General features: G+C 40.3%; 1 protein-coding gene across 12 annotated transcripts in view; it reads left to right on the forward strand.

Annotated features, from left to right (window-relative positions):
• Window positions 1-18378, forward strand: part of numb (NUMB endocytic adaptor protein) — a 72667-nt gene that overhangs the window by 40546 nt on the left and 13743 nt on the right. For 11 of the 12 annotated variants that reach the window (XM_015350981.2, XM_015350974.2, XM_015350973.2 and 8 more), the window contains 2 exons: window positions 3767-3903; window positions 11846-11920. In XM_015350981.2, coding sequence (XP_015206467.1) covers window positions 3778-3903; window positions 11846-11920 — 201 coding nt within the window. In that variant the 5' untranslated portion in view covers window positions 3767-3777. Of the gene's footprint in view, window positions 1-3766; window positions 3904-11647; window positions 11702-11845; window positions 11921-18378 lie in introns of those variants that run through there. The other variant, XM_015350984.2, reaches the window with a different exon arrangement.

Consider the following 18378-nt stretch of genomic DNA (forward strand, 5'->3'; position numbering starts at 1 on the left):
AAACATGGAAGCAAGATAGGCCAAATGGCCATGTTGCCTCCCATGTACTTGTATAACCCCGGTTAGACACTTAATCACTGATTGCTGTGGAGACAGATCCAAGGGGTTAAGCCCCAGTGCTCAGCCACGAGCTCTATAACAGTGTTAGTGAGTTCAAGCCTGTGTCGTGTCTCTGGCCAACTGGAACCAGGATCACCCTAGTGGTGGTTATGAACTAGCAGACCGTTGCCAAGGTAGGGTTGATATCCATCAGCCAAGACTCTCTTGGCTTTCTGGCATGCAGCCTTGCCGTGATGTCGGTGAGAGTCGTGCTGCTCCTCCAGTTAGTGCTGACTCCCCTATTAGGCAGCGTGAACCTTGCGGTGTGTCAGACGAGGAGTGGTTGTGCAGGCACGCATACCAAAACAGCACATCCATGCCTTTCTTTAGAGCAAGTGGAGGAATCACTAAAGCGACTGTGAACTTTAAAGTTTTCATTTGGAAGCATGCAATTATTAATAATTTAATAATTATTATATGAATTATTATCTAGCAGTCTGGCCCTGTGCATCTTAGATGGCCTGTGAACAAATGGCACTTGTAGTGGGGTAACATTTCTTTACCTTTACAAGGTTGTGTGCATTGTGAAGCTGACACTTTTATCTGACATACAGCACTGCTTCCACTTCTCTTGTCTGTTGTAAATGTGCAAGAACTGTTTTTGAGGTAATGCCTATGTTTCTGTACACGCACCCGAGCTTTGGTTTATATAGTAAGTTGATGTGCGAACTTCTTTGCTGTGCATGTGCTTTGTGTACAGACTGCCTTGTTTCTGGGATGAGATATAGACTTGAAGTTCATTAATCTTATAACAAACAAACAGCATCATCCTGCTGGGAAACGTTGCTGTTGCTCCCAGAGGCACAGAGCAGTTTTTCCATTTTGTTTTCTTTTAAATGTGGCCACCCAAGCTTGCGAGACTAGACGTAGTGGAAATGCGTGAAGTGTGCTGCTCACTGCAGTGCGTGCGTGTTCCCTGTGAGTGAGATAAATGTGCAGTGGCACTGATCTGGAGGAGAGAAGCTTCTGGGCTTTTTCGCTTTTCTCTTCCTTCTGCAACAGCATGACTAATGCCTCAAGTGTGCTAAGACATGATATGACCTAAATAAAGAAAATCCAAGCGAGCTGTCGTGTTGGCTGGCGGGGGAGGACTGCTCAAAGACTGAAAAAGGAAAGGAGCTGAATTAAAAGAACACATGGAGGAGGTGATGGGCTGTACCAGATCTCGCTTGTGTGAGGAGCTTTATTCACATTTTCCCCTTTTTTTAGTGCACAGAGTAGGAAAGCCTACACCAAGGCCCTCGTCTGTTCTGACTCAAAGGATATCTGTAAGAATCAAGTCTTTCAAACAAACTTCTCTCGCCGGATGTGTTCTGATCCATTTACGTCTTCAACCTGCAGGCTGTGTTAAACCAGCACTATGACATTTAATTATGGGACCATATTTTGCACAAATCAGTTGTGGAGTTAAAACAATGTTAAAAATGGCAGGCCGGACTGAGAACATGGCGAGCCCACAGGTGCCTCCCCAGTCAAAGAGGCCGTTGTTAGACAGTTAGCCTAGGAGCACTGTTTGGGTGTGAACCCACCCAGCCTTGCCAGTGCTCAGTCAGTTGTGCTGCCCCTTGGGGAATCATGCTTACAGTTGGCTCATGATGACATTGAAGCCCAGAAGTCGGTTATCTCTCAGCTGTGGAGCACAGCCCGTGTTCTCAGTGGTGTTTTGAAGCCTTGTTTGTTCACTTAAAATTATAGCTCTTTATCCTTTGCTAAATATTTGAGACTTTCCTGTATGAATCTATTGCAGGTGTCTTAGATATTATGATTTATGTGTGCACAGACATCCTTATTGAGGTTGAGGGTCTCAGATTCACGTCTACAGGGGACCTGGGTGGTTTTGCCATTCAAGAAATAAGTAACCTTTGTTAATTGTTTTCTCAGTTGGTAACCTTTAAAACCTTAAAGTATAACAGTTCCATTTTTTTTATTAAGCAAAGAAACTTTTTTTCCATCGCATCTTCATTCTTCATCGCGGTATAGAATCACTGAAATAGCATAAAGTCTGGTGCTTTATGGCTCATCAAATTAATTTACACATAGAATTATCAATTGTACATGTGGAACTTTTGATCTCGATAAAATACAGTATTAACTTTTGTGGAAGAAACGATAACTAGAGTGCATGAATAATACATTAAATTATTGTTATTCAGGCTTTATATGAGCCTGGGAGAACAGGTACTCTGTGTTGGTCTGAAAGCCTGGTTTTGTCTGGACCAGGTGAGCTTTCATCAGCAGTGGGAGGGATGAAAGTGGCTTGTACCTGTATGCCTACTGTCCAGACACCATTTGGCAAGGGCAGAGTGAGAGTCGTGTCGGCAACTGGCATTCAAGATCACTTCAGACCTGGATTCCATCCAGAATGATGAATACTTATGTATAATAGCAAGGACGTGTGACGTGTGTGCCGGAAGAGGGGATGATTAAATTTCAGGTGCATCGAAAGAGGAAAAGTACCCTAAAAGTAAATCTAGCTGCAGCCTAGGACATGCTTGGCTGTGCAGATGTAGATTACAGCTGTTTGAACTGAGAAGGGTCTGTGCCTGCCTGACACGAGTGGAAACTACGTGGGCATGCATTTAAAAAGTGCGAGCAGGAGGTACTACTTTCCACAAAGGGTGGAAGTCTGGAACAAGCTACCCAACCGTGATGTAGAAGCCAATACCCTGGTTTCTTTCAAGAAACAGCTGGATGAGATCCTGGAAGCGGTTAACTACTTGACTAGGTGTCCCCCTCTTGTTTGTAACTGTTTTTACTGTATGTACTGTTAGTACTGAAGTCCTCTTTCATATTCAAGTCGATGCTTCAGGCTGAGTTACAGGCAAAGGTAGTTTTTTCCCCATTCAAACACACCTACTTTGAATACATTGTCACGCACATGGCTTTTTGAGGGGGACTGGTGTTTCTCAGACATGGATGCTCAGTTATTGTTTAGGAACTGGTAGCCACAGTGCGATAAAGATTTCCTGTGTGGTGCCTCTGGTGAACCAGTCATTTCTTTTTAGCTGGCACAGCATTTTTTGGTGCTAGGTTTTTATTTTTGCTAGGGTAAACTGTAAAACCCTTCAAAGTCCCATTATTTCACGAGGTGGCCTGTTTGTGACTTTGCTGCCTGTAGAGGCCATCTGTCCATTGCCTGAGCCCTATAGTTAATATTACATTTGTCAAACAGCTGGGTCAGCTCATGTGAATCTCTAGAGGTGCACATGTCAATCGTAATCTTAGGACATGTTCAAATATATATGGAATCCAAGGCTCTCTATGCATTTTGTTGCCTTTGGTTTGGTCATTTTTATGTTTTTTCCCCCTTTTTAAAAAAAAAAGCATGGTTACTGTATATTGAAACTGCTAGAACACTGTTGTAACTTATCTTTTACAACAGTATGGACCAATTTATGCCAAGAAATGTTCCCACAAATTGGCCATACTGACAGGAGGATTTACATGATGTACTAAGCCAGCCTGTATTTATGACGTGTATGTGCATCTCCTGAGGCCGTGTATTCTGTATCTGTAAAAGAGATTCATGGATGCTGTACTTTTAGCCGAGCCCTGTTTTCTCTGTTTTTGTCTCCTATTTTGTATGTCTGTTATGACAGAAGAAAACCCTTTTGTGTAATTAGGCCGTGAAGCGCGGTCTCATTCCGTCTCTGCTCTCGCACCGCAGGAGGCTCAGCGATGAACAAACTACGGCAGAGCTTCCGCCGCAAGAAAGACGTCTACGTGCCGGAGTCGAGCCGGCCGCACCAGTGGCAGACGGATGAGGAGGCTGTGCGCAGCGGGAAGTGCAACTTTGCAGTCAAGGTGAGGCGCGGAGCGCTCAACGTGCTCTTGGTGGGAGCTGGTAGGCCTCTCCCACGCAGAACCACTTGGCGCCATAGACTCTGCGAAACGGCCGGCAAACAAGAAAGTGTGCGAGTCAGCAATATTTAAATTAAATATTTACTTCACACGGTTGTCATCCTGATCCCACCTTTTCCTGAAATAAAATGCTCAAATTGTCTTTCTCAGTGAGACTCGCACATCCTGAATACTGTAAGTCAAAGGCAGAGCTCCTGTTTCATGTTCCCAAGTTCAAACTTGCCAAACTGTGGATCATCTTAAGTGCTGCACTCCAGCGTTTGCAAATGGGAAATTTCTGGCCTTCGATTTATATGGAATCTCTTGTTTTTTTGGACAGGGAGCATGCAACTGTTTATCTGGAGATATCATGAATGTTTTACTTTTTAGGCACCCTCCTCTTGGAGAGTATTATTAAAAGAGCACATCCATTTCTGCAGCAGTAGTTAAGCTGTCAAGATACTTGGGCGTGCACTTATTGGAATTTCGGGTTTGTTTCTTAAATATAGGAAACTTGTGTGGTTTGTGTGGCTAACTTGGATTTAGAGAATAAGCGCAGAGAAATCCAATATAGGGAAGGCCTGTTTTGGCCTCCCTCTGTGAAAACAGGATCTGGAAATGATGAGTTGTTCGTTATTCAGAGGTATTCTGGCTTAGTTTTGCATTAGCTGCCGCCTTTAGGTAAACTTTTTTAATCTACAGAATTGATCTTCCATGTTAGTCAGCTGGCCGTTTAACTTGAAGGAGTTTGGGGGTTCATATTTTTTGGAATAGTTTTTAGTATTCTGCTTTCAGTACGACAAGCTTAAATAAAACAAATATAGGTTAAAAAATAAAAACCAGACCTCTTCTAAAAAGCTCTTTGGTGACTGTTTTGCTAAGCTTGCGCACTAAAACTTCAAATCTGTGTTCTCTCTGTGGATTTGGGCTTTAATTTTAAACATAAATCATCCCAAACTGTTCCTCATTAATTTTGAGTTTTGATTTTCTGAGTTTAATTTTTTTATTTTTATAAACAATATAGTTGCTTTTCTGTTGTTGGAAACTCCCAACTCGTATACTGTACCTTAAAATCTCCTTTCACAATTAACATTCTATTTTGTTATTACTTGATTACTTGTTTAGGCCAAGTAGGTGCGGGTTTTACAAAACTTCTGTTCTGGAATGGATTAAAGAGTCTGTTTCACTACCTTTGATCTTTTCTGATGGCAGCATAGGTTAATGGTTAAGCCTCTAACAAGATATATAAATAAGTACCAAAATATGTTTAGAAAAATGGGTAAATGTAAACGTTTACAAAGCATCAGTGAATTAATTCCCAATTTTTGTTCAAAAGGTGAATGATTATGGTTTTATATATACAGTTTATACTGTATATTAAGTCTTTCTTCATCCGTCCAAGATGTAAGTGTGCTGAAAGATGTTTAATGTTTTGAAGCATTACTGTACTGTATGTTATTCAGTATAGCCTCGGATGATCAAAGTTGTGAACACGAGTAAAAATGAAGTGTACATATTGTGCTGAGGGCAGGTGATAGACACTGATTTATCATCTGTCCATTAGGCTTATCAGGTCACAATCATCCATCCATCTGTTTCTTAACCACTTTATCCAATACCGGTCGTGGGGGAGCTGAATCCTAACCTCAGAGATGGGGCAATCAGTTATTGAAGAGTTAGCCGCACAGGTTTGACAGTCGGGGTGGTCAAATGAGTTCTGCAGTAAATCTGGGAGTGTTGTGGTCTTTACCGCTCTAGGCTGGGTTACTGGCAAACATGTTTTTTCCCCATCCGGACCCAATTCTTTGAATATAATGTCAGGCACACACATTGCTTTTTTTAAATTCACAACAACCAGTGCTGTGAATAAATGTTAATTGCCCTTGAGTTTCTGATTAACAGTGCCCTCGGTTAGCTTGCCGAGATAGGATCGCGGGGGAGCCGGAGCCTGAATTGGAAGAAGCAGTGAGAAAATGGATGGATGGATGCTCCCAGTCGTTAAAAAAGCAAGAAAAAACGCAAACAACAGTAAATTTGATTGTTATTGCTAGCCGGATTTAACCCAAGATGAAATCCGATACCTTTGTTATATATTTTTTGCATCTAGCTTTGTTTTTCTTAAGGCATATAGTTTATATGAATTATTTATATAGTCAAAATACCTTTTTAAACTGGCAAGTTGTTTGGTTGTTTATGCCGGCCAGTCCATATACTGTATGTGTAAAATCTACTCCTGCTTTTATGTAGTGTATTATTAATTATTGTTAATTTGCAGTCTGTGCACATTTCGAATGAGACTGAAAGATGCCTGAAATTCTTGGCTGGCCAAGATTCCATAGTAAAAGTGTGGGCAAGCACTACAGATTCTCCTACATATTTCTTTTTCCCTGATATGCGCTTCCATGACCATATTAAGGTCAGTCACACAAGCAATCTCTGTTGCTGTAGAAGGATAAATCCCCATGCTGCACTTTTTACAGATTTGTGCCTAACATATTCTACCTCTGCAAGAAGCTCAGTACACACAGAGCACCCAGCCTGTAAATCAGGACTTCTAGAAATCTTCAAGCAAAATGAATGCCTCTGTGTTTGCCTCCGGGAACCTTGATGAACTTTAGGTCTGCCAGGCACTTCATTACTCATTTATTACCCAATTACCAAGAGAGATGTGCTATTTCTGTTTTGTGCAGTGGAACAATGAATGACTGGGAATGGGTCTGGGGCACTTGCAGTATCATGTTCTTCCTTGCAGAGCAGTGGTGAAACCCGTCTAAAAGGATTCTCCTGCTGAGCTGCAGAACCCAGAGAGTCTTGTGGTGATGCAATCGCACCCTTTGTTTGACATTTCTTTCTGTATTTGCCGAAACCAGTTTTCAGCAAAATCCTAACCCTGTTTTTATCAGATGGCTTTTAGTTGTCTGTCTTATTCGGTATGTTACCTACCTTGCCACAATCTCCCAGGCACACAGCAAGTCCAAAAGGTCATTGCCACATGGAAAGACAAAGATCTTTTATCCAGCTCCCAACACTGGCACTGCTCCCCGGTGCCCGGCGTGTCACTGCTTAGGGGACTCCGATGTCCTGAGGCCTTCGAAAGTGCCGAACAGAAGTAGGCGTCCTGTGGAGTGATGAGTTTAATTACTGCCTTTTGCTTCCAATGGGAGGTTCTTGGTATAGCAAAGCCCTTTGATCTCAACTGTTCATTAGGTTAGGTCTGCTGGCTGTTACGATGGGCATCATGGTGATTTATTGTGACTTTATGGACAGCCATTTAATAATAGACCATGCCTGACAGCAAGGTATCCTGTAATGGACTGTTGTCCAGTCCATGGCGTATCTTGCCTTACGCACACTGCTGGCCAGGATAGGCTCCAGCTCAGGCACCCCCCACGGCCCTGTACTGGCTAAAGTGGTTAGAAGATGGGTGGTTGAAAGCTAGGTTTTCTGTACTATCACACTGTGAACGTCTGCCTGTCTTGAAAAGCTCTTCCTTTATGCTTGAATTCATTGTGGCTGACCAGCAGAATGTATTCTGTGGTCTCTGATCCCTTTTCTTGCTGATTTCTCAACCTTTTGCTTGGGGTTTACCATCTTTTTATCTGCACTTCAATTGATTATTGTCAATTGTCATAACAGTGGTCTATAAGACTTGAAAATGTGACTCCTTTTGTTGTTGAGAAAAAAGAACTATACCCTGATTTTGAATACCTAAACTTTTGGTACTGAAGAAATTTGCAAGACATACCTAGGCCAACTTTTACCTTATGCTGCTGGATAAATTTTGGGCCTGGATTTGAAGGAATGAAGGAGTAATGATCTATTTTTCTTTGCATCCTTTGTTATGGTATCCAGCTGCCTTGTAATTGTGTGTCAGGCAGTTGTCCTTCAGCCAAAGGAGTTTGAGAAAAAAGAAGTCACCCATAAAACAAGAACGTGCATTAGGTTGTGGGATGCTGTGCATGATCTCCTAAACGTACTAGCCACGGTCAGTCTGTAACAGCCCACTTTCTTTGGGTACAGTAGCTAGCAGTGTTTTTACTGCTACCTGAGAGGAAAGGTTTAGGGTTCCTTAAGAAAAGCCATCCAGGGAATATACACTCAAGTATGGAACAGCAGTAGAGGGTTAGAGAGGGGCAAAAGTAAAAATATCAAATGAAAAGGGTGCACTTTGCAAAAAGCAATCAAATCCATGCTTCTAGGGATTTGTTTGTCTTCAAATTCCAGCTCCTCTTTAAATCGCAATAACCAAGTCTAAATTTGTTTATTACAGTTAGGGTCTCTGTCTAGGGCCTCTTCATTCCCAAAGTGTGGTTGCTGATGGGACAGTAGATTTAATCTAGAGACATAGATTAAGATGTTTAGTTTGCTGACTTAGTCTATTTGTCAAACAATGTACCGAAGGGGAATTTGTTTGTTGTTTTTTACATTGATGTCTGTGAAGTATCCCATTGGAATGTTTAGATCAGGACCTGCAAGGACATAAAACAATGTTTTCAATGTCAGAAACTGCAATAAAAGTGAACAGACACAAACTAAATCTTGCTTAGAAGACTACCACTCAGCTCCATGTAATCTGGTATGTCTACAACCCCCCAAAAATCCCAGTGAGGCTTTGTGGGTTTAAATATTTGTGGTCAAATTATCACTGTAGCAGTGAAAAAGAAACAGGAAGTAGAGTATTAGAAATCGAGCGCATTTTCACTTTAGATTTACTCAGGGCTTCCCTTTCATAAACACTTTTTAGTCTTGCAGGAAATGGGCAATTGCACGGTTATTACCAGTTTAATTTTTCCCAAATGACTGAATCATGCGCCTAATTAAGTCCTCTCTAGTTTTTTTGTTGTTGCAACAAGTAATTGGAGATTTGTTCTATAAACTACAAGCATACAACCCTCTATAAGAGCTGTGTAAAACATTTTTGTGGAATGCTGTATTTGCTAGTAAGCAACCTGTTTAATAAGAGTGAATAGTAATAGTAGTAAAAAAAAGTTTTAAAAACTTACTAAATATAAACACTTGTAGTCAACGCCAATCTTATCAGTTTTCAATATCATTATCAGTTTCCAATAATTGTTTAAAAATAATAGACCTAAATGATAGGAAATTTAACCATGTAAGCATATATGTCTCCCCCTCTTTAAGTGTATATATGATTTATTTTTTCTGTGCCTTTATCTAATTACTCTTCAAAATTAAGTCCATCAACTATCTTTTCCACATTGAACACCTTTTTGGGAGCTACTAAAAAACCTAGTTGCCCTTCTGTTTCTACTCAGGTGAATCTCATTAAATATAGATTTGCCTTCAACTGGAGACACCTGAGTTATGCATGCATTGATAAATATTGAAAATGAAAGAACCTTTGATAGCATTTAACATTTTACAGTGAAACAAAATGAAGTCATTCCATTCCATTGAAATTGAGTCACTTCTGTAGTAGTTTGTGGTTTTGCTGGTTCAATAAGGAATACCGTGTGACCCTCTTACAGAAATGTAATCTTTTACAAGTTTAAAAATAACCAGCTCTCTAGGTTTCAAAGTGCACAATTTGAAGCATTAGCAGCATATAATTAGGACATTAGCAGATTTATAAACATGCTAGTGATGTGATTTTACAACATGATAGGCCTCACAAGGTCTAAAAGTACTCATGGTGTTTTGGCAGTTTAACAGGAATTATAAAGGAATTTTCATTTTGTATTGTGTGTGCTGTTGTTTTTAAGTGTGTTGGTGTGAAATTATGACTTCATCAACATTTTTAAGGTCGTTCAGAAAACACAGCATACTTCTGGAATGAACATCCTAGTGTGGATAGGGCCCAGCTCTGACTGTTCTTGTCATGGTAAAAACATGGAAACAAGCTGCTAATGAAATATAATATTGGATCATATTTGTGTGTGTGGTTTTGGCGTTGCTGTCTCCCCTCTCCTTTTGATATTTCACTTCTCTTATAAAGAAGAATTGCAGTTTGAAACATGTAACTCTTTAATTGTATTATTAGTTTGGATTTCACTTACCATTTTGATACTTAAACATTAGTGCTGTGTTTAAAAAAGTATTCTTACATTGTCCTTGCTGCAAACATCATTAAATGCTGAGTGTCTCCATACTCAGCATTGTTAAGGACAAAATGAAACTGTGGATACTAACAGCTGTTCAACTGTTTATTTTTCGCCTTCTGTTTTTTCTAAAGTTTGCATTGTTATAATCATTTAAATCCTGTGGTACATGTAGTAAATGTTCTGAACCTTTCTTAATTTGGTGAAAGCACAACGCCTGCTGGTTGTCTCCATCCTTTATCTGTATGTGAAAGGTAAGGCAGAAGTAAAGAAGCTGTTCAGAATATTGCCTTAGCTTTCTGCATAGATTCAAAAGTGGTTCAGCTTTTTAGGTGACCCTTGTTCACAGAAATCAAAGCTTAATAATTTGTTTCTGTATGTCTGTATTCAGAAATGTTTTGTAGCATCAGGGGTATCTGGTTTTAAAAGCAAAGGCTATCCTTTCATCTTGTTCTATACCATCTGAGACTCTGCCTGTTGAGAGCAGGTCCTGACTTCTGCGAGTGGAACTCACATGACATTCATGTCCCCTCTTTGTTTTCAAATAACTGGCTGGCTATTGTCAGGAACTTAAGAACGTAAAGGATAGAGAGGAAGCCATTCAGCCCCTCTAACCCATTAGGTAGTTAGTAGTTAATTGATCAGAGGATCTTTCCCAGCTGTTTGTTGTAAAGAACTAGTTTTGGCTTAAACAACATGGCTGCCTAGCTTGTTCCATACTCCCACCATCCTAAAGAGAGTGAACTAACCCTTAGAAGTTCTCACTGCCACTCTTAAAGCAGTAAGGAGTCTTTAAGCGCCTCAGTCTCTCACAGGTGAATACAAAGAAAGGCTTTTTCTATGTGTAGCCCGTATCCCACAGAATTACTGCTGCTCATTTGCTGGTTTTGAATTTACTGCGTTTACAATGATTGAATACAAAAGGCTGCTTTTGTCGGAATTTCGCAGTAGATGGTTAGAATGTTTCAAATTGCTGAGCGTTGTGAGAGCTGGGGGGATGGCTTCGTTGTGTGTAGGTGTATTGTAAGTCTTGAAGTGGAGCGGTGGTTCCCATTTTAGGCACAATATCTTTGTAGTTGAGGGAAAGGGTTGGATTTCCTGCTGAATCACACAATGCCGTCTCCAGGCCCTGTAGCTTCCCCTTTGTGACCTGGGAGTGACATCAGCATGACATGCAAAGAAAGGTCTGCCCATTTCCTCACATTGATTTAGCGACTGTTCCTTGGCTGTGCAGTTACACATCATGACCTTTCTTTAGACGTTGTACCAGTGAGTAATTAGCTTCTTTTCCTGTTTAAGATGCTGGGTGAAGCCTAACTTGCTGCACGAGTGAAATGTGCACTCCCCCGTCCCAAACCTCGTGATCAAATTGAACAGAAGTTGCTAGTTCTGCGTGTGGCAATAATAAAGGAAATGAGGTTGAGGGTGCAGTCCAGCTGGTTCATTAAGGAAAGTGCCTTTTCCAGGGGGGCTGAGAGCCCAGTGGCCCAGTCAGCTCCAGTTCATGTCTGCGGTATTCTCATTATTGAGCTGTGGGTAGGCCAGCTGGCCAGTCACCACCAGAGCTTACAACCTCTGCTTTCTGGATAACATACACAGCATTAAAAATGCCTCAACAGCAGTAATTCATGTAATGAATCTGATTTAAGGGTGTTGCAGATCTCGCATGTCTGTGAAGAGAAATATTGGCATTGTACTCCCTTGTAAGTGGCTCATTATTTTAATTGTCGTATATTTTGTGTAGTTTTTTCGCTTTTATTTGCAATTTCATGGGCATATGGTCAACTGTTATGTAGGAGGCCGATATCGGAGATTCTCACTGCCCTTTCTCCTTCTCTGTCCCTCAGTACCTGGGCCATGTGGAGGTGGAGGAGTCTCGAGGAATGCACATCTGTGAGGACGCGGTGAAAAGACTGAAGACGGTAGGTGTGCAGGTTGGGCCCGTGGTGCCGGTCTCTAGCCAGGCACAGCAGCCAGCGTCAAACTGCGATGAAGCACGGATGTGTTCTCCATCCCCCTACTGCTCCGCTTCCCCAAATCCCTCAGTGGCTCAGAGTCCTTCAGGGGATAAAGAGCTGGGTGGCACTGGCATTTAGTCAGCTGTCAAGTAATAGACTACTGTGCAGTCTGACAGGGTTCAGGAAACACAGTTTACCTGTACACCCTGCTTGTGAGCTACTGCTGTATTACTGAAGCATTTCCCTTTGTTCAGTTTACCTTACTTTGTTCAGAAACCAGACTCCTAGTGATGCTAAATAACAAAAAGCTTAAACAGCCTTTACGGCTTCTTGATTAAATCGCTTGAAAGATTTATGCGTCACTTGAGGTATTGGCAAATGTTTTCTGAGTATGTTGCCATGAATATCTACTTGTCTGCTTCCCTGGCCTGAAAAATATAGATATACAGGTAGAAATTCATGGTGTGCACAAATTGAGTATACCAAAAGAAATATGGATTTAATTATAAACCTGTCTGAAACTCTATTAAAGTGATGTTTGAAAGTGGTATATCTTCCACCCATGAGGTAGAATTAGACTGCATCATATTTTGACTTAAAGGTCAGTTTCTGTGCCATTATACTCACTTCACCTTCACATTGTAGCATTCTAAATCACTGTTTCGAATGGTTAAAACAATCCACAAATTTGTGTGGTTCAAGAACTGCAACCAACCAACCATGTTGCCCTCGAGATGCAGTAGTAGAGCAGATTGCATCACTTCGACTTGGGCTTATCTTATCTCACTGGGTGCCAGTGCCCAGCCTTCAGAACAGGACTCGGTTCCTGGCAATGCACAAACCATGCTTTTTCTACTGATGTCTCTGGGCCAAGATGTCCTTCATTGTAGTTCTCACGTTTCGCAGACTTAAAATGCTGCATCTTGCAAATTTGACAGGGAATAAACATATTTTGGAAACTCTAATGTTTTAAGTATTTATGTTTCGGCCTATTCTATAATGCAGTCATTCACCTTCGAGATTATCCTTAAAGTGAATTTGGCTGTTTCATATATTTTAGTGGTAGCAGCATGTTTTTGGTTAAGGTTCTGCTTCCTATGTGACAGGGTCACCTAGGTTATCTGGGTGTTATGCTGGTAACACTGAGGTCCGGGGTATAATCCCAGATCGATCCTACTGGTCTACATCCTGCCTAGAGTGGTTATATTGCATCTCCGCCCTAAGCTTGGTTTTGAAAATGTTTTGTATGTATTCTGTTCCCTGTGTACCCAAAAGGTGTTGTGCATTCCTGACAGTCCAGGCTAGTGAGCACCTGTTTTTGGTGACTGCTCTGGGTCTTTGTGGCAACAGCAGAACTGCTGAGCTGGTTTCTGCCAACTAACTATATCGGTATAGCACACAGATTGCAGGCTTGTTACTATACTGTAGCTCACACTTCGCTCATCTTAATGAATAATATCATTTGTCTCTGTGGCCTCTTTGTCTACAGTTATGAATATAATGTCCTTGAGACATGATGCACACTAGTGGGGTTAAAGAGAGGACAAAGTTTAAAATAATAGTTGGGAAAAAATAAAATTTGAATATTTGTATATTCTGGGAAATATAGATGCATATTTGAATGTGCATTTCTAAAATTTTAAATGTTTTGAAAAGTCAGTGTTTGCAGTGCCACATTGAGATCTGCATCATATACCTAAGCATGAGAATCATACAGCCTATTATGTTTAAAGAAATCACAGCATTTTGTAAGCAAATTAATTTGATAAACATTGGTGTTTGAATGACTTTGTGTTTTATTTCTAATCATATAGTTCCCACATGTTAATGTCATCAGAAGTCTTTAAGATACTGTTTAGTTTCTGTTTTTATCACCAGGCCTTTTCAGGCATTGATGTAGTGCTTGGAGAGGGTGCTGTTGTAATATGAAAAGGTTGCTGTAAACAGGGAAACTGCAATTATTTTACGTTAATGTTGGTTGAAAGCAACACATGACAGATTTCTGTTTTGGAGGATCAGGATGGCTGTCCATGACATTAGCTATTGTCAAAGCAGGTCTGAGCCTGGTCAGTCCTGGGGTGGGAGATCTTGATGGAAGCAAAGCAGGTCTGAGCCTGGTCAGTCCTGGGGTGGGAGATCTTGATGGAACACTAGGACACTACTTGTGATGGTCAACCAGTAGGTGGCACTCTTCCCTCTGCACCAGAATTCCCGATCCATTGCATCATTATAGTGACAGGGTTTAGTGTGCTGTAGGATGTGCTAACCTTAAGTAGGAGGTATTTAACTGTGGTCATTGAAGATGAGATACCCTGCTTTTAAAAATAGGGTATTGAACACTATCTTAACAAACTTTGAACTTGCAAGATCTGACCTGCTTTAGATAGCCCCTTATTTCAATTAGTAAAGTAATTTCTCACTCCCAACATAATTAGCTGTGTAGTTGGGCTGATGGCATAAAATCGGAGGTAGTTCTGCATTTCAGTGGTGAATGAAGTGAGTTGCTATGTGTAAAGCATTTTGGGATCCTCAGACTATAAAAATTCAAGGACGTTATCATATTATTGATGTCTCAACAGCCCATTTCAGGCTGGCATTTTGTAACAGGAAAAGACAATTCTCTTTGACACACCCTGCTCGTCATGAGATGCTGATCTTGACGTTTTCCTTTCTATGTGCATGTTGAAACATTTTAATATTTAAAATATGTAGTCTTTTCTGTACATTTTAGATCTTGGCTGTAAAATTGATCTGGGGATTGAAAATTGGAGATCATTGATCATGTGGGGAAAAAAGGACTGAATTTGATTCTAACCTTAAGTGGGAACTTTTTAGCAAGCACTTGCCTGCTCTAGATCCTATACACGTTCTGTAGTGTTGATTTGTCCACTGCTGTAATATTATCATTCCTGATGTTTTACCGGTTGTAGTTTGTGTCGGTGAGCAAAAGCATTTACTAGGGCACAGACTGCAGTCTGCAAGAGCAATTGCACTCTGCATTTTTGTAACCATTTTCATTTTAAACTTTTCAACATTTGAGCAAAAGTAGTACAAAAGAATGCAGCACTCCCTCTGCCCCCCTCCCCATTGCTGAAAGCTCTATGTAAATGTCGTCAAGACATGATCTAATGATGCCAAGACAGGAAATTTGTCTCGCCTGCCTTTGGAAGTTCTCACTTTTTGGAAAAGCAGAATCACAGAACAATGAAATGACAATTTGTGCTTGATTAATATTTTATTTTTCTTTTCTGCTTGGCCTGTCAGTAGGATGTAAAACCCTCCTGTTCCTGTTTCGTTGTTTAATTTCACTAGGGAGTAAACAGTAAATATTCATGTTGTTTCGGCAAGTGTTCTGAACAGCTGTATGTGTACTCATACATACTGTACACACAGGTGGTCGGTCACAAACATTATAGACAGCAAAACTATAGACTTCCTGAATTACAGGAATACTAACGTTGTTGCACTCTTTATGAAGACATTTTGATGAGATAACGAGTGTCCTGTATTTTGTGCTGTACTGAACTGTTAGTTAAATTTCTTGCAATGATCAGCTTTAACGGATTAAAAAGTAGCATCCGAGTAACTTTTTTCTGCTACTACGGTTGTCCACTTTTTTATTCTAAGGATTGTGGGCGTCTGGACCAAGCTGCTCGTCAAGGCTTCTTTCCAGAAATGGCTAGATCAGATCCTTGGGTTTGTTAGCTGCTGGAAAACCATATGAAAGAGAGAGGCTGAATGACCCCCCTCATTTCTAATTGTTCTTATCTACAGTGAATATGCTACTCTGAATATGGAGCTTTGTAGCCTGCCTGGTGCTGAGAGAGATTTCAGTTAAGATGTAAATGCCGTGCTGTTGTGTGTATAACAGACTGGGTAACAGCCACTTGAAAGCCCGTGTGGACTACAGCCAGAGGGACTGAAATCACCTTGACCTTCAGATATCTCACAGCATGTACAGTACACTGCAGCATGAGCAAATTTGGGCCTTTTTTATCTCTGCTTCCAATCTCATTCACATAGTCACTGCATGGTGAGCAGTAGGCAAGTGGGGTTTTTCAATAGCAGGTTGATGTTTCACATTCTTCTGTTTTTGAGAATGTTAATGTTGGCTTAACGTTGAAGGCACATCTGCAGCATTAGCAAAATGTAAGCAGGAGAAGATCCCTTAAGGCTGCCCTTCAAGGAGGTTCGCACAGTTACTGACTTAATGCTTCATATTGCACATTCAGTTGCTTGCTTACTAGATTTAATTTCTTTGGGCGCATGCAAACAGAAATGCACCGGAATTCGTCAGGTTTTGCAGTTTGAAAGTATTGATTGCAAAGTGATGATAAGAAAGTGGGTTTTATCGAAAGGGCTGTTTACACTTCATATTAAATTCATAAATGGTGTGACTCCGTATAGAACAGAACACATACTTGAAAACCAAATTCTGTATTTCACAGCAACCAAAGGGCAGTCTTTAAATTTTTAAATTAATGATTTAATTCAATTAAGTAATCCTAGATTTAGACGCATAGCTGACTTATGTTGCAACAGTGTTTGCATATATAATAAAATGGATTAAAATACAAGAAATGATTACTGGAATTGACTGTTTTAATGCTTCTTGTGAACTGAATGACCTGGGTGAAAAATATAGGTGTTTATTTTTCCTTTGATTTCCATGTTAGAAATGACACTAAGGTACCTTTTGCCTTTAAGAGTTATTGCCAAAATCAAACTTTCTTCCTCTGACACTGAGAGAATCATTTGTGAGCTTTGTAATGTCAAGGCTCCATTCTTGCATTATTGCAATGCATTTTTCTCTGATGTCTCTTGTCATATTTCACAACTACAAATTGTACAGAATGCTGCTGCCAGAATTTAAACAAGAAGCAAAAAGCACATTATCCCTGCATTGGTGTTCTGTAAGCGGGGTGTTGAAATCAATCCTGAATCAATGAATATAAAGTGCTAAATGACTGTATGCATACATAAAAGACCTGTTGACCCTATGTGTCCCATTTTTCAGCGTCTAACAAGTGTAGAGAAAAATAGTGTTGGCTGTCCATTTGCCTTGTAAGCCTCTTTTTGAATTATGGAATTGGATATATTTAGCATTTAATTATGTATAGTTTGATTTACAATTTTCATCTGTATCAGTGCGTACACCTTATACCTAATTTTAAAATGTTTTCTTTATATTTGTATCTGTTTTTATTCTTTTCTGTTTCAGCTATGAACCCATTATTTTCCTGAAGAGCTCTGTATAAATGTACATTAATGACTTTGTGATATCGTTGCTTAAATGTGGATTTAAGCCATACAACAGTTATGCGCTTGACTTATCAGGTGTGATCATGATCAAAGATTGCCCTGTTACTCTATTTTGCCTCTAGGATGGTGCTGTTTTTCTTGGGTGTCAGGTTCTGCTGTGATATTGGTACTGCTGTAAAATACTGATGAACTGTCACGTTGGAAATGCTTTAGAATTGCTAAGCATCTATCAAGTGCTGACAGAACTGATTCTAATATACAGTTACTGTTATGTTAAAATCCTTATATCTGTTTGTTGTTAATGTATTTAATATGTTTTTATTTTTTTAAGCAGGTTTAAGACAAATGCCTAAAGTACATTTTCCCCCCCTTTTGTTTTCTTCTTTTAACGAACAGTGTGACAATCTTGCATGTCTGGAGTTCTCACTAATTACTCAAGGCATTTTCCTTCCACACCATGTTTTGAAACTGTAGTCCAATTAAAGATTAACCAGACGTGGGCAAAGTCTATAGCCATGCTGCAAGATGTATGAGAGGGGAGGGTTTTTAATTGTTAGGCAGTGTTGGGAGGATTAGTCCTAAGTGACCTTTCTTTCTTTAACAAATCCAGTCTTTCATGTTGTAAGGGAAATATCCGCTCTGACAACACATTTTGAGATATGATATAGGAATAAAGGGGGAAGATGGAGCAGTTGCTACAAATTAGTCTTCTAATTGAGGCTGTATTTGGCCATAGAGACCCTCGCACACCCCCCAGTGCAGCAAGGCGTTCACTTTGCTCCATACGCATGTTGTTCTAGCAGTTGTGGAATTTCTTTTGCTTCTTCTGGTTCCTTTTTTTTTCTTGGGATTGATTTATTTCTCTAAAACAAAAACTGATGAGATCCAATTTGGCAGCAGAAACAGTTCAAGAGCACTCGAGTTGAGAGCATCATGTCTGCATTGTCTTACACAGTTTTTGCCTGTGACTCAAACAGGATATCTCTTATTACTTAATTGCCCCGTCAAACGTTTCTGTTAAATACACATACCTGTATCTGCTAGGTTAGCAGAAGCTCTGACTTTGTAGATTTTCTTCACAAACGCCAGGAAGCCGTTTAGATCCATTTTATTCTGCCCCTGCCCAGTGATGTTGACACACCTGATGTGATTCCCTTACT

Source organism: Lepisosteus oculatus, chromosome 8 (assembly GCF_040954835.1).
Source record: "Lepisosteus oculatus isolate fLepOcu1 chromosome 8, fLepOcu1.hap2, whole genome shotgun sequence".
Taxonomy (NCBI): domain Eukaryota; kingdom Metazoa; phylum Chordata; class Actinopteri; order Semionotiformes; family Lepisosteidae; genus Lepisosteus; species Lepisosteus oculatus.